The sequence below is a fragment of the Lactuca virosa genome, chromosome 4 (assembly GCF_052849685.1).
Source record: "Lactuca virosa cultivar CGN04683 chromosome 4, Lactuca_virosa_CGN04683_v6, whole genome shotgun sequence".
Lineage (NCBI taxonomy): Eukaryota > Viridiplantae > Streptophyta > Magnoliopsida > Asterales > Asteraceae > Lactuca > Lactuca virosa.
Window position 1 is genome coordinate 52,276,311 of NC_136429.1, and position 16,614 is coordinate 52,292,924.

General features: G+C 36.7%; 2 protein-coding genes across 5 annotated transcripts; one reads left to right on the forward strand and one right to left on the reverse strand.

Moving 5' to 3' along the window:
• The first annotated feature begins 5,117 nt into the window (after positions 1-5,117).
• Positions 5,118-10,211, forward strand: RFC1 (replication factor C1). Of its 3 annotated transcripts, none has more exons than XM_079041412.1 (17): positions 5,118-5,387; positions 5,505-5,613; positions 5,839-5,907; positions 6,053-6,199; positions 6,289-6,834; positions 6,902-7,045; positions 7,136-7,197; positions 7,295-7,440; positions 7,517-8,426; positions 8,511-8,783; positions 8,866-8,905; positions 8,984-9,108; positions 9,187-9,259; positions 9,335-9,427; positions 9,504-9,732; positions 9,827-9,883; positions 9,967-10,211. In XM_079041412.1, the coding sequence occupies exons 3-17, from the start codon at positions 5,905-5,907 to the stop codon at positions 10,080-10,082; spliced, it is 2,964 nt and encodes a 987-aa protein (XP_078897538.1). In that variant the 5' UTR covers positions 5,118-5,387; positions 5,505-5,613; positions 5,839-5,904; the 3' UTR covers positions 10,083-10,211. The 3 variants fall into 3 exon arrangements, with proteins under 3 accessions (XP_078897538.1, XP_078897537.1, XP_078897539.1); XM_079041411.1 differs by having other exon boundaries at positions 5,505-5,578; XM_079041413.1 differs by having other exon boundaries at positions 5,505-5,552.
• Positions 10,212-11,725: 1,514 nt separating this feature from the next.
• On the reverse strand, positions 11,726-14,892 carry LOC145104131 (putative UDP-arabinose 4-epimerase 3). Of its 2 annotated transcripts, none has more exons than XM_079041414.1 (10): positions 14,707-14,892; positions 14,452-14,476; positions 13,902-13,981; positions 13,693-13,817; positions 13,496-13,609; positions 13,161-13,360; positions 12,840-13,076; positions 12,641-12,770; positions 12,410-12,554; positions 11,726-12,310 (listed from the first exon to the last, which is right to left on the reverse strand). In XM_079041414.1, exons 1-10 carry the CDS (start codon positions 14,846-14,848, stop codon positions 12,072-12,074), a joined length of 1,437 nt encoding a protein of 478 aa, XP_078897540.1. In that variant the 5' UTR covers positions 14,849-14,892; the 3' UTR covers positions 11,726-12,071. The 2 variants fall into 2 exon arrangements, with proteins under 2 accessions (XP_078897540.1, XP_078897541.1); XM_079041415.1 differs by having other exon boundaries at positions 13,902-14,008; positions 14,707-14,819.
• Between the last annotated feature and the right edge of the window lie 1,722 nt (positions 14,893-16,614).

Consider the following 16,614-nt stretch of genomic DNA (forward strand, 5'->3'; position numbering starts at 1 on the left):
AGGAAAGTTGCAGACTTCGGGGATGCTCTCGAGGTCCTTAACTTTTTGCATCTCATCAACCACATGAGCCAGGAATGCATGACATCTCTTTCGCAGATACGTCTGGGTTTTGGCGCAGAAAATGATACGAAGGTTCGAATAAAATTTTCATGAAGACTGATATGGAATTGATGGGGGAAAAGGAATGATCGTCTAAGTACATCCTATGATACGTGTTTTGAAGACAAAACAGTGACAGGTCCTTGATAAAGTTGCTTAATTTGCATGCTATCGATTTAAGGTATACTTTTGACAAAGATAATCTTTAACTGAATATGATTGTTGTCATTGTAGCTGAAACTGAGATTACACATATTTCGGAATCCTTGACCTATAAATAGGTCTAAATCATTCTAACAGGGAAAGAGTCCTGGCAATCATGAAGGACATAGATGTTTACAGAAAGGAGCTACTTAAAACATAGATATGGAAGTTATTCCTTAGACAAAAAAGGAAGGATGAGTAGAGTATTCTCCTATCGGCGACGGGCACTCCTCGGACGGATCCTTAAGTTAGCCAGATGGCGCTCCAAGTCAAACAGGCGGCTCTCGTATACTATCTGGCGTGCTCGGAGTTCTATGACCTCAGCTCGAGTGGTAGCTAGCTCTTGTTGCACAACTTCATTGTCCCTCATAGTTCTCCCATGACCAACTTCAAGATTGCGAATGCGGTTTGTGTTGGCATCCGAGTCTGCCTCAAGCTCCATAATTCGCTAAAGGGTTGCCACACTTAGCTCCACATTGCGAGCCACTCGACGGACTATGATTGGAAGGGCTCTGTCTGCGGAGCCTCCCTCATTCACGTTGTAGAAGCGACGATCCCCTTCGTACGGGCGGGGTTGGCCTTGTTTGTGACTCCATCTATCCAAGCTTCCAACCCACATAGGCGTTGGGCCTTCGAACTCAAGTCGGGGGTTAGGATTTGGTATCGGGGCTACTTGAGGTAGGTTCTCAACTTCGGGTTCCGAGTCGGCCTCTTCGGGGAATTGTTCTGCGAAGTCATCGTCCAAGGGAATTTCGTGATTTTCTTCTGGCTCTGCCTCGAGCCATCCAGCATTTCCTTGGTTGGGAAAGTACGGGTCGCCAGGGAGATGGAATCCGGCCATGCTATCTACGCGAGATAAGAGGTAAAGGGATAGTTATTAGGCATCGAATCTAATAATACTTCAAATGTATTATAGTTTCATGATTGATTCTTGAGGGATGGATTCTTAGGTAAGTTTTTGGTTCGGTCGTTATAGCACGCTAAAATACTCCTATACTATTTTAACCCTTATGTTTGATTTTAGAACTTTTCTGGTACCTAGGTAAGTTTTAGGCTTGCTGCAACACCACAGTCACTCCCAAGCACATGTTGGTCATGTCTGGAATGAATATAGTTGATCAAGCTATATTGACCCTAGACATGATTACATAACTGCCCAGGTTTAACTGCGATGTTCAACATCCAGGTACTTTTGTTTTGTTCTACTTATGACACTGGTTCGGGTACTTAGGTATACTTGTATACTTTTTATAAAAATACTTATATTTTTGAAAATATACTTTTAGTTTAGAGCACTTAGGCCCCTTAATGTTTATAGTTCTATACCATGTATGGTTCGATATACTTAGTTCACTATAAACAAGAGCTCTGATACCAATCTGTCACACCCCCAAACCGGAACGGCGGAAACGTTCGGGGGTGGTTGACGTCATGCGTAGTATCACAACAGTTGTATCATAGCAAGCAAAGTAAACACAACCAAACATTGAATACATATATGAAAAAGGTTTACATTGTCTTAGTACATAGTTTTGTTCATGACAAAAGTAGAACCGAAAAACGTGACTCTAACGCGCCGACTTCTCCAAAAGTTCTGGAAGTACCTGTCTACTAAATCTCTGAGAATACAAGCAGTTTTGAAAGAATTTCAGCATAAAGCTGGTGAGTTCATAAGCATTTAGTTTTTTTTTTTGCGGGAAAAGTGTTCTTTGAATCCTTTTGAAAAGTGTTCCTCAAGAAAATCCTACATTTTCTTATGAAAAGCGTGTTTGAAAACCCATTCCTTCCATGACTTCCAGATTCATACAAGATATGTACAATCCATGGTGTCGTGGAATGAATATGAATATCCGTTGGTTACTTGTTAAACGATCCATTTATGAAAAACCGAGTTATCCCTGGAAAATCCTATATTTTCCCTGAAAGTTGATGGTTGGTTATCCGTTCTAAACTGAGGTGTACAAGTATCTACCATACCTATCTCGATAAACGTAGTTTCCTTGAAAAACCCTGGTTACTCCCAGTGAGGTATATTAGCCTTATTACATAAATAAAACTAATAAATACGTGGTGAACTAAATCCTGAAGGTATTGTTAATACCCTCCAGTAATAAATCGGTTATTACTTTGAGGGTAGTTCACTTGATTCATTATTACAAAAGTAAATCCATGTTATCTAGGTTGTGAGTGTCATGACCATAACTGACTGGATATGGCCCGAAACGGCCGGTATCCTTAATGACTTTGTCACCCGTAGACCTGCCGGTCCGACTGTAGCTAGCATCAAGGTGCGGGATTGTCAGTCCCGTATAGATCTATACACAACAATCACACTCTCCCTACAAGAGACTCTGGTCACAAGTGCTAGTCCTACACTCTGATTCTGTGGGAGTGTTACCAAGGACGTGTCTCCAACTTAGACTAACAAATTTACAAGTAATAATATAGAAATCCTTTTATGATTACCATGAATCCTTTATAAAATGATACATTTTACTACTTGATTCATAAGTTCATTGCTCTAGTTTTGAAAACTGTTTCTGCGAGTTGATTTTTTTAATCGTTTGGTAAAACTGTTTTCCGTGTTAAAAGCATACCGAAAATATAATTATCTTAACAAAATAATATATTTTGAGCACAAGTTTCCTTGTACTTTTGCTTGTATTCCCCCCTAAAAACATGAAAAACTCGGAAAAAGCGTAGGGGTATGAACTCACCTCGGGCGATTTAAATGAAAGATCGATGCGGAAAGCGAGTTTGTTCAAGTGAAGCCTTGAACACAATCTGATCCTAATTAACATGTAATGACACATAAATGAGTTAAATGAAGGTATTTCCTTACTAAAAGTGATGGAGAACCACTCTAAGGACTTGGGACTACTTACACTAGGTGCTAGAACCTTAAAGGATTGCATGAGGGGAGTGTATGTCCACCTTATGGGTGTGTGCGGCCATGGGTGTGCGGCCGTACACTCATGACGAAAGGTGCCTTTGTGGTGTTTCAAGGTCCATACTTGCATCCATGAAGTGTTCTAGGTCTATACTCGATTGTTGTGCAAGTTAAGGGTCCTAGAGGTGGGTTTGTGGTCCTAGGGTGTGTGTGTGGTCGCACACGGGAGTATGCTGCCGCACACAAGGAGTATGCTGCCGCACAAGGGTGTGTGCGGCCGTACACAGGTGTGTGCGGTCGTACACCCCACACAAAGATGTCCAAAACATCAAATCTAGGGTGTAGCAAGGCTAGGTTCATGTCCAACTCGAATATGGAAGTCCAACTCTCACTTTGGAGGGTCTTTTAGGAGTGTGCGGCCAACCTTATGAAGGTGTGCGGCCGCACTCCTTCAAGAGATGAAGAACATGATGAAACTTGATGAATCAAGGCTTAGATGAAAGTGGTTCTTCAAGTACAACAAGCTAAGGGATGGATTACTCACGTTTTTGAAGTCTTGGGAGGGTTTGCGGTTGAAGAGTCTTGAGAGAAAAGGTGTTGTGTGCTGCCAGGATGTTAAAGGAAAGGGGTCTACCCTTTATATAGGGTGGGTGTGTGGTCATGAGGGGTGTGTACGGCCGTACACCAATGTGTGCGGCCGCACACTCCTCAAAAGGGGTGTATGGTCCGGTTTTTGACACTCTACGGCTTGTTGACTCATTCCTAACCTCAACCTTGGCTATACTCAAGATTAGAACGCTTAAATGAACCCTTAAACAGTGCTAGAAGTTAACAGAACAAGTTTAACATAGATTGAATTGACTAAGTGTACAAGGTAAAAGTTTCGGGTTGTCACATTTAGCTTTTAAAGGAAACATTATTTAGGTCTAGGTCTTTGAGTCAAACAAGTCGTTGGTGACGTGTTAAATATTCAGACAAGTGGCAAGTGAGCTGACATTATATTAATTACTTGTCAAATGGTACCTGCTAAGTAGGAAGGGGTTCACATGGTGACCCATTTCACATTTTTCATAATGACATTTTAAAACCTTAAAACATGAATTCGCTCCCTTATAATGCAAAACAATATCACGAAGGACCATTTAAACAAAAACCAATAAGTTCATTGGACTACAGGTACAATAACAATTTATTTAACTCAATAAATACTTTTGAATAAAATCTACCATAATAAATGAAAATCGTTTTGCCACATGTCATCTTCTTATTCATTTTGACACATGTCATTTTGTAGGAGTTTTAGAAATTTTATTTTTCCACTTGTCATTTTTTTAGGATTTCTATTTTTCTTAAAATAAAATTTTATAAAATTCTAACGGGAAAGAGTTATTTTATATATTAATTTGATAATAAATTTTCATAAATGCTTCAAACGATTTGATTTTTTTATAAATGTCTCAAAAGATTATATTTTGTTATGTAAAACTATTAATTTCTAAAATATTTAATGTTTATATATTGATATTAAATTTTTAGTTTTAATAAACTCGTGTAATACATGAGTTTCACACATAGTGCTTATTAAATTATATGATGACAATTTTTTTTTTTCTAAAAGAATGTCTAGATTAGTTTATATAGCCAATGAGAGACTAACCCACTTTGTAGAAATAAGCCTCTTAAATTGAAGGTTTCCGGTTCATACATAAATGAATTAACTAACTTGGTGAATTTAACTTTCCTACTAAACAACTGTTCAAAAAAAAGTTATTTTATATGGAAAAATAGTAAATTAATTTTAAAAATAAGACCATGTTTTTTTTTTAAAACTATATTTTTTTTAAATAATAAAAAATTATTTTCAAAATATTATTTTAAACACGTATTACATAATTTTGTTACCCAAATATGTAAATTCCCAGAAACAGATACCCAGAGACCCTACTTTTTTGAAAGGAAAAAAAGACCTCTGATACCGAAGCTTCAACCCTAATCGGAAAATCCACTCTCTTTGCTGAACTTTCAAGGAGACGCGAACAAAGGAAGACGAACTTTCAAGGAGACACGAACAAAGGAAGACGATCTCCTTCCAGAGTACATCGCCATCATTCCATTGTTTTATTCTCATTTCATATTCAGCTTTGGCTTATAGTATAATGGCTTCCTGCCAAGAAAAAGACGAATTCCGCTTCAGGTAACCCAGTCATTTAATGTTCGATTTTAGTTATTTGTGCGTTTTTACGTAAGGTTTTGTAATAAATCTAGGGTTTGTTCGTCGAGTGCTCCTCACAGTTCTATGTTTGTAATTTAGGGTTTTAGAAGGGTGCTAGTACGTGCCATATCTACATACGCGGAACCGGTGAGAGTTGAGTGCGTCTAACAACGGTGCATTCTTCTTTTCCTACTGATTAATCAATTTGGTACTGCGTTTAATCTTGATCTCCTATCGATTTCCGACGTCACTTCTTTCACATTTTGTCAACCATTTTCTGGTCGACGTCGCTGAGAAAATACTTTAACCATTTCTAGTGCATTATCCTCCATTGTTTTGAGGCTATGGCTTCTTAGATATTGTCTACACTAACTGATTTATTGCGCCCATGCAAACTGACCCAAAGGTACTGAATATATTTTTTTGCTTCCAGTTTCACCGGTTATTGAGAAGATCCTATTCTGGAGGTAGTAGGCAGAGCGAGAAAGAAACCTGAAAAATGGTAAGTTATGAGTTATGGTTAGTTGGTGTTCTACTGTATATCATAATGTACTTATTTTTCAATTTCGGTGTGTCTTCTTCTCTTTTGTCTGGTCATTATTTGGAGAATATAACTCTTTTCTGGCTTGAACTTTGTGTTCCTACAGCAGCCAGATATTAGAAAATGGTTCATGAAGCAACATGACAAAGCAGACGATAATGGCAAAGCACCAAAACCTGCAAAACCCACACTTGCGATACCTGGGAAGGTGTCAACTGCTAAAGATGCCTCACCTTCATCACCCGTGACATCAGTAAGTATAAAAAAAGTTGATTATAGTTATAGCATCACAAGGGTTTTGAAAATTTATAAAATGATGAGTTTGATGTTTGTGACTTGTAGGTACAAGGTGGTCAAGAAAGTTCCGGGAGGCGGAAAACCAGTAAATACTTTGCCAGTGACAAACAAAACAAAGAAGATCCTACAGAAGTATCTGAAGTCACAGCAAAAAGAAAGGCAAAGAGTGATGATGTGAAACCTTCACCTGTAAAGAAGTCACGGAAAGTGGATGATGATGATGATGATGACGACTTTGTAATGCCCAAAACTGAAAAAATCTCAGTTGAAACAACTCCTAGTAAGAAACTTAAGAGTGGTTCAGGCAAGGGGATTCCCAATGCAAGTGTGAAAGAAGAGGATGTTGTGATAAGTCCTAAATCTGCTGGAAGAGGTCGTGGTAGGGGTAGGACAGCTGGCGGAAGGGGGACAAAGTTGGAAAGTGATGAGGGCAATGCTGATGATGATGAGGATGCTAAAGAGGTTAAGTCTGTTGGCCGTGGTCGTGGTGGAAGGGGTGGTTCAGCGGCGGCAGGTGGCGGAAGAGGTGGTGGACGTGGTGGATTCATGGCTTATGGTGAAAGAAAAGATCCTCCCCACAAAGGAGAAAAGGTTTGTGGATCATTAGTTGAATTTCTAATTGCCAAATCCAAATGCTTACATATTATTTTGGTGACAGGAAGTTCCGGAAGGTTCTCCTGAGTGTTTATCTGGTTTGACATTTGTCATCAGTGGAACACTCGACAGTTTGGAAAGAGAAGAAGCTGAAGATTTGATTAAACGATATGGTGGTCGTGTTACTGGATCTGTCAGCAAGAAAACGGTTGACTTCTTGATGCTTTCTTGCGATTTTGATTTTGACTATGTGTGATTTTGACATTTTTTCTTTTCTTTTTTTGTTTCTTTATGAAAGAATTATCTTTTATGCGATGAAGATATTGGTGGAAGGAAATCAGCAAAAGCAAAAGAGCTAGGGTTTGTTATCTCGATTCTTGCATTGATTGATATCCACTTTCCCTTGATTTATTTTTCAATCTAATTTTGTGACTTTTCTTTCAAAATCTTTATGAAGTACTGGTTTTCTCACTGAGGATGGATTGTTTGACATGATTCGTGCATCAAATCGTTCAAAATCCACCAAAAAAGAAGATCCCAAGAAACAAGTGGACAAAATAGCTACACCTTCAAAAGCAAGCCCTATTAAAGGAGGAAATAAAAGTATGAAACTTTATATAAAACTTTAACAATAACCATCTATCTTTATGTGTTAACCATTTTATTTGCAACATTTTAGAGGAAGAAGTTGGTGAATCTCCACAAAAGGGTAAAGCTACCACGCATGCTAGTCCAGGTGTTGCTTCTTCCATGCGGAAAAAACCAACAGTGGGGCAGTCTTCACTACCATGGACAGAAAAGTACAAACCAAAGGTTCCAAATGACATCATAGGGAATCAGTCTCTAGTAAAGCAGCTTCATGATTGGTTGATACATTGGAATGATAATTTCCTAAATGGTGCCAGCAAGGCGAAGGGAAAGAAACAGAGCGACTCAGGGGCAAAGAAAGCAATATTGTTAAGTGGTACACCTGGCATAGGGAAGACCACATCAGCAAAGTTGGTTAGTCAGATGCTTGGGTTCCAGACAATTGAGGTTAATGCCAGTGATAGTCGTGGAAAAGCTGATGCCAAAATTGAAAAGGGAATTGGTAGTAGCACTGCTAATTCTGTTAAAGAGCTTGTGAGTAATCAATCTTTAAGTGTTGACTTTGACCGGTCAAAGCATCCAAAGGCAGTGTTGATTATGGATGAGGTTGATGGTATGTCTGCTGGAGATAGAGGTGGTGTGGCTGATCTTATTGCCAGCATTAAAATATCTAAAATCCCTATAATTTGTATATGCAACGATCGATACAGTCAAAAACTAAAAAGCTTGGTCAACTACTGCTTACTTCTTTCCTTCCGGAAACCAACAAAACAACAAATGGCGAAAAGATTGTTACAGGTTGCAAATGCAGAAAAGATTCAAGTAAATGAGGTGGCACTTGAAGAACTTGCTGAAAGAGTTAATGGAGATATGCGTATGGCTCTGAATCAATTACAATACATGAGTCTCTCAATGTCTGTCATTAAGTTTGATGATGTGAGACAACGCCTTCTTACTAGCTCTAAAGATGAAGACATTTCTCCATTTACAGCAGTTGATAAGTATGAAGCAATAACAAGTCTACATTTTTGTTATATTTATAAAAAACAATCCATGGCTAATTATTTGCTTTTTTCTTGTTGAAGGTTGTTTGGTTACAATGGTGGAAAGCTACGGATGGATGAACGGTTTGATCTGAGCATGAGTGATATGGATTTAGTACCTCTTTTGATTCAGGAAAACTATATAAACTACAGGCCAAGTACAGCTGGCAAAGATGAGAATGGTCTCAAGAGGTTGAACTTGATCGCACGTGCTGCTGATTCTATTGCAAGTGGAGATATAATCAATGTACAAATAAGAAGATACCAAAAGTGGCAACTCTCTCAAAGTGGCTCGCTTGTGTCAGCTATAATCCCGTAAGTTAGTTTTAATTTATTTTTTTAATTATGTGGATAATTGTAGATGATGATAATTTTTTTTTTCTTTTTTTTGAAAAAGGGCTGCTTTGCTACGTGGACAAAGGGAAACACTTGAACAGGTAAAAGTTCTTTAATTGGGTATAAATAAATCTATGTATGTCTTATTTTTTTTTTATTTTTTTTTTTTATGTATATAGGGTGAACGAAACTTTAACAGATTTGGGGGGTGGCTTGGAAAGAACTCTACCATGGGAAAGAATTATAGGCTTCTTGAAGATGCTCATGTTCATCTTCTAGCTTCCCTACAATTCAATTTGGGCAGGTAATGTATAAGTTATTGAGTTTTTTTTAGTTTTTTCTTTAAGTGTAAGAGTTTGATAATGTTGGTCAACTGGTGTAGGTCAACCCTATGTCTCGATTATCTGTCTCTTCTACTTAAGCACATGACTGATCCATTAAAGACACTGCCAAAGGTACAAGTGATTTCTTTTTAAAAAAAAAAGTGTTATGATTTCTTTTAACTGAATGTTGTTTTGGATAAATGGCAGGATGAAGGTGTTGAAACGGTTGTGGAGTTTATGGATGCATACTCTATTAGTCAGGAGGATTTTGAGTCACTGATGCTCATGTCCAAGTTTCAGGTAAATAACAAGTTGTGGTTTTTTTATTCACTTGGATTATAAATTTATAATAATTATTATTATTATATATGTGTAGGGGAGGCCGAATTTACTTGAGGGTGTGCAACCTGCTGTGAAAGCTGCACTGACGAAGGCGTACAATAAAGGAAGCAAGACACGAGTGATACGTACAGCAGATTTGATCACACTTCCAGGCATCAAAAAAGCTCCAAAGAAACGGGTTCAAGCAATGCTAGAGCCAGTAGATGTTGGTGATACAACAGTGGAGAATGAGGAAAACAACTCGGATGATGTTGAGGATTTGGGTATTCTTCTTCTTCACATTGTTTTTGTTTATCATCTTATAAAATGGTTTTCATTCACGAGTATGATTTTTGTGTGATTTATAAAAAAAATCAGAAGGTGATGCTGAGGAGGAAAAACCTAAAGTGGACATTGCAAGCCTCTCTTCAAAAGGTAAGATTCTCCTCCTTACAATTTCTAGAAGCAGATAAATCTTTTATTGAGTTGGATTATTTTGTTTGTATGTATGTATGTAGGAATTCAAGTACAAGTGGATGCAAAAAAGGCTTCAGGCTCAAAGAAGGCCCCTGCTGCAGGAGGAGGAGGAGGCAGGGGAAGAGGGGGTGGTGCTGCTCCCAAACGGAAAAGATGAAGGACAGGTTTGGTTTTGGTTTTTGTGAAGTTATCTGTTTTGGGTGTTTGTGTTGTAAACAATGAACAAAATGTCTCAGAGAGTTTTCAAGATATGCAATCTTTGGTACGAGTTTGTTGTTTTGGATGATCTTGGTCTCTTTTTGCAAAGCAGAGGTTATAATTCAACAAAGTTCAAGTAAATGAATAATTTAAGTCTATATATAATTAAAATAAAGTTATAGAATCATATTATAGAAGTAAGAAAAATGATTCATGACAACTTCTATACATCCATTGCAATATGATGATTCATGATTCATTTAGTGATTATATATACTGTTTGTAATCAACTTTTACTATAATGATTCATTTCATCAAAAGAACACTTAGTTACATATATGATGATTCAGTTGAAAAAAATGATTCACTATGCTACAACCAGTATAGAAACAACATAACAGCTATTCAATTAATAATTAATAATAATAAAAAAAATCTGAAAATGAGTTGATATCTTTGGAGAAACTTGAATGGTTAAATAAACTCTATTAGAAAACAGTAGATATCGTCGTCTAACTATTTTAACTACTTTGTGGGTATCTCCCGACTTGGACACGTCACAATATATATAAATATTGTCCCGACTCCATTGTAATTATGTAGTTCCGATTTAGACATACCAAAATTTCTCTTCCTCTATCATAAACCACATATTGCACCATCCCCATAAGGAACAAATAGTAGCGATCTCAAAGGCGGACAATTAAAGGATATCCCCATAGTATCAAATATGAATACATCCCTAGCCGGGACTAAATGCATCTAATTTTAGTATTAATCAATTGAATTCATGTTTAAATAACTTAATAGGATTACTCAGTACGAGTACTACTCTCATCAGTCTAGCCCACACAATCAAAAATTTCCTCTCTATAACACAGTTTATAGGTAACTAGAGTATACGCACCCTAATATTTCCTAAATATGTCTGATAGTTGGCTAACCTATGTCCACAAGATCTAATCAACTTATATTTCTCTTCCCTTCCCACCGGTTTAAATATAAATATATGAATCTACTATAAGACATCTAGTTCACTTAAAACATAACTCTGATACTAACTTGTAACATCCGGCAAAATAATACAAAATACACTCATTTCTTTTTAAATCACAAACTACATGGTGTACATTCATATTAACATGCTAGTATACAAGTACTTATAAAAAAGGATCGTATGCCACAAAATTATACAAAGATTCGAGTCAGGTGTTACCATTTATCTAACAATTCTTCTATCTCTCGGCTATCTCCTTACCTTTATCGGTTTCACTTGGAACTTAAAGGCACAAGAAGTAACGATTAAGGTATGCAAGCTTAGTGAGTACTCTAATAAGTAATAACCATATACCTATAATATCAACCACAATCAACAATAACGATTCAATCAACATAAACATGTATAAATCACATATTCTTTCAAGGTAATTCAACGATTATCAACAATGGTTCTTGCCACAAAACTCACTAATCCAAATCGCATAAATTACCCCTTTGGTCCTCCTACTTAGCCTTTACATTTACATTCCCTTTATAAATAAAACCTCATTATTTTAGGGTTTTAAACCTCAAATTTTCACACATTTTATTACATTACATTGGTTATACCCAAAAAACCACAAAAATACCATTTTGACATTTTAATTCACATATGACGACTAAAAAAAGAACGGGTATTACATATCATTTCTTTCATTTCCTACAATTTTTGCATTTCTCATATGATCGGGTTACGTTACATATAACATGAGTTTAAGCTAAACCTGATAAAGGCACATTATTTCTAAGATCTCATCAGTAACCAGTCCCAATGTAAGAAATAATGATATGATGATATTCAAATGTGTGGAAAAAATTATATATAAATTACCCTAAACCTCAACCCCAAATTTTCATAATAAACCTAATCATGAAACCAGGTCAAAATCTTCAAATCTTTAACCACATATTAAAATATAGTCTTTATGGACCCATATCCATTATGATGTGACTTCTGCCATTTCCATGCAACCTCCAAACTTTTTTCTAAATCAGTGTGCCGAGCTGACCAGTTGAGTTCCCGAAGTATCTTTGATGGGTCACTGTACACCTCAGCATAGTCACCAGGCCTACGTGGCAGGTAGTCAACTTTAATTGATGCCCCTGTTGCCTTCTTACATGCTTCCACAAACTCCTTAACTGATCTACCTGTCATCACATTAACAAAACAACATTGTAATTTGAAAAGAAAAAAAAAAAAAAAGATTGTACCTATTAATTATGTTATATTATAAAAAAAGATTGCACCTTTTCCTGTGCCAACATTGTAAATCCCAAGATGGCCAGGTTTTGCATTCTCAAGTGCTTTTACATGAGCATCAACTAAATCAGTAACATCAATGTAGTCACGTATGCAGGTTCCATCTGGGGTTTTATAGTCTGTTCCTCGCACCTGAATCACATTCATCTACAAACTTAATCTGTTTGGTTGGATGGGAATGGAATCAGATGTGGGAATGGAATGGAATGAAAGATTACCTTGAGCCCATTGGTAATACCACGAGCTGCATCAAAACATGCACCCGATATTCTTCCATGTTCACGTAACTCTGGTCTTGGTGCTTCTCCTAATCTTCCTTCTGGATCTGACCCAATCACATTGAAGTATCTGGAATTCAATAAATTGTCAGAAATATTTTTACTAAACTATGTGTCAAATCAAACAGTGTTAATCAACCTTAAAATCATAACTGCCATGTCTGAGTTTTGATGAAAATCTTGAATGATATCTTCAGACATCTTTTTGGCTTTCCCATATGGATTAATAGGATTTTGCGGGGTTTCTTCTGTAATTGGCATCTTTTCAGGTTCCCCATATGTAGCACATGTGCTAGAATATATAAGAGTGTTAACATTATGTATTGACATAGCCTCCAATACCACAAGGGTATTTGATGTAATGTTGTGATAATACCTGCATCATTACAAAAAAAAAAACAACAACATTTTCAAGATAATTGAAGTGAAGAAAAGAGCAGATATAATTGATAATACCTACTTTAATGGATCAAGGGTACTCTCACCCACATATGCAACTGCTGCAAAATGTATTACTGCATCAAAAGCATTTTCAGAAAAGATTTTGTTTACAGCTTTTGCATCTCCCAAATCAGCATAAATGAATTGGAGTCTCCCAGGTTGTGGGAACAGGTCTTGAAGAACTTTCACAGCTCCTATGTTTCCACGAGAGAGATTGTCCTATCACAGATTTACATTACTTACAGTTGGATTATATGTTCTAAATTTAATATATATATATATATATATATATATATATATATATATATATATATATATATATATATATAAAGAAGAGATAATTATAACATATACCACTATGGTTACACGATAAGAGTCTTTTAGCAGGCGTAATGTAGCATGGGAGCCAATATAGCCAGCACCTCCAGTTACTAAGACATGAGTAATTCCTGTTTCATGCCTAGAGAACTTCAAAACAAAATGAAAAATAAGCAGAAATGGACAAAAAATAAATAAATAAACAAATGAATGAAAAGGGTCTGTTTACTTACTGGGCTAGGGCTCCTGAAAGATGGGGATTGTTTGAGCATGAAGATGCACAATGCTATAAGGAAAGAAGCAAAAATAATCTTTCTTACAAATCCTTTCTTCTTGTTTGGCTCTGTATGATCCATACCTGCAACCACAGAAACCGAAAACAACTTCAAATTCTGTAAACTTTCATGTAAAAGTTTTATCAACCATCAAGTTGCGAGATTACCTCCTAAAGCATAAGACCTGTTAGGCCTTGGCTGAGTTCTTGGCTTGTTAAAGTTTAGCATTTGTAGAAGAAGAATCCCTCTGTGAAATTAACTATTGTTGATTAAACTGTAAGACACACCTTGCTTTGATCAGTAGTAGAATTATATTGTTAAAGTTTCATGGAAGTAAGAGACAGAACAAGGAAACAGAAACAAGAGCCTTGGTAATGATTTTATCATCAGTAAGAGTTCAATTCAACTGAAAAAATATTACTCGAGCTTAAGAATTTGAAATACATAGCAAAAGCAGTGTATAAATCGATATCCGGGAACGAGGATCAAATTCACTAAGCTCGATCTTCAATCAAATTCAACAAAAGGTCAGCATGACCAACATGAGATCATCATACTGTACAAAAATACAATCGAATGCCAAGATCTAAGGATTAACCCAGAGAAAATCAAAATACAAACATGCAAAATCTATAATTAACCTCAACGGAAGAAACGAAGGAGAAAGAAATCGAGTGCAACAAAAATATTTCGTCAACGATTAGACAAAATGGTTACCTGACAAAAGCAGCATTCCAAAAACCTGCGAATGCAAAAGAAGGATCAGAGAAGATCTATGACGAGAGAGCAAAAGGATACAATGGTGGAAAGCACTTCTTTTACATTGGTAAGGAAATTGTGATTCTATATAATCATCTGATCGTTTCCAAACTCAGAAAAGGGTAATGGTAAATAAAGTAAACAGTCCGAGATGCTTCCTGGAGAGAAGAACAAAACGTAACAAGGAAAAAGTGTAGAGAGAGATAGACGTACGATGAAACAATGAAGAAAGAGTAGGACAGACGAATTGTGTTCTTGGACCAAGCTTCTGAATCGTCGTCTTCTCTTTCTGCCTAGGTTTTGGAATGAGGAGAGAGGAAATGGAGGAATCTCCGGTGATGGTGCCATCTGCCATGTTCTAAGTCAAAATGGAAGGAGGGAGATTGGGAGAATGTCTTCCCCAACACAAAATATCTCTTTATTTTATTTTATTTGATTATATTTATATACTATATTTTAGGGATGAGCATAGGCGGGTACCCGCCTCATTTGGCGAGAACCGGAACCGGAACCGGCGGTTCCTAGAAAGTTAGAACCGGAACCGGAACCGCTCTAGGCAGTTCTCAAATGTTTGGAACCAGTCCCGGAACCGGCGGTTCCGGTTCCGGGAGCGGGTAACTCAGTTACCTTAATTTTGTTAACTTTTGTCGATAAAACCACAATTTAGTTTGATCCAAATCAAATCAATTCGGACCAAAAACGGACAAAATCGGACCAATATATTCTAAACCGGTCTAAGTAACACACATATTTATATGCAATAATGTGTGTATATATATATATATATATATATATATATATATATATATATATATATATATATATATATATAAACCGGTTCCGGCGGGTACCCAGCAGGTAGCGGTTCCGAAAAAACAAGAACCGGAACCGGAACCGCTTAAGGCGGTTCCATAATTTTAGGAACCGGAACCGGAACCGCTTAAAGTTCCAAAACCGACAGTTCCGAGGCGGTTCCGGTTCCAAAAGCGGGTACTCGGTTCCGATGCTCATCCCTACTATATTTTCATAAATTTCAATATAAAAACAAATGTTAATATGTTTTTTGGTATGCCATTTAATAAATTATGTATCTAAATTTTGAGAAACGTTTTAAAACTTTTGAAAATTTAATTTAGAATGTCAAACTAAATAATATTAAGTTTATTTAAATAAATTATTATAACAAATAACAAAAATTAGATGGTATTAAAATCATATCATTCAAAATTTTCAAAATAATAGTTTATTATCTTTATGATTAATCATGTATGAAAACTACCAAATTTTGAAAAGACAATCATGTCGTGTTTATAAATTGGATATTCACCAAAACAACCGAATGTTATTATACAACCAAGTTTATGAAATTAACAGATAAAAATATTGTAATAAAAATCTTTAAATTTATACGAAATTATCAATTTTGCCAAAATATTGTCGTAATAGCTTTTAGTAAGTTAAGCCAATAACACTTGCCACATGACACGCCATGTTTGTGTTGATCTAGCATAAGATTGACGTGACATTCCACCAGTGGCGGATGGCGGACACCTGACAAAATCTCAGTGATAACACATATGATTTTAGGGATGACACGCCGGAAAATTTACATTACGTCAGAAAATTAGGGTTGCACCGGCCACCTCGGGAACCCCTTATGTCCGCCCCTGCAATCCATGTCAGTGTGTTTTCCTTTCATTAAAAATTAAAGGCTTTAAAAGGAAGAAAAGGAGGTGATCGGGTTTCGAACCCGTGACCTCCCACACAACAACCAAGCATCTTCTCGCCAAGCTAAAACGATTTTGGTGAATACCATTTTGAACTTTTTTAAATAACTCATTCCCCATTACCATTTTAACCACATTCCTTCTTTATTATACAGTAATCAAAACCCTATGCTAAAACCAATTACAATTTACATTCTTGACCACATCCCTCTTAAAGAGCAGTCACCACCACAACATTCAGCTCCAACCTCGTGCAACTGTCAGCCGCCACCTTAGACACCATCTTCGACGCTCTCCGAATTCACCACCGTCCATCCCATCTCCAACACCATCTTCAACACCCTCATGCCACTGTTATCCCCTCTCATCTTCGACACCATCATCAACACCCCCC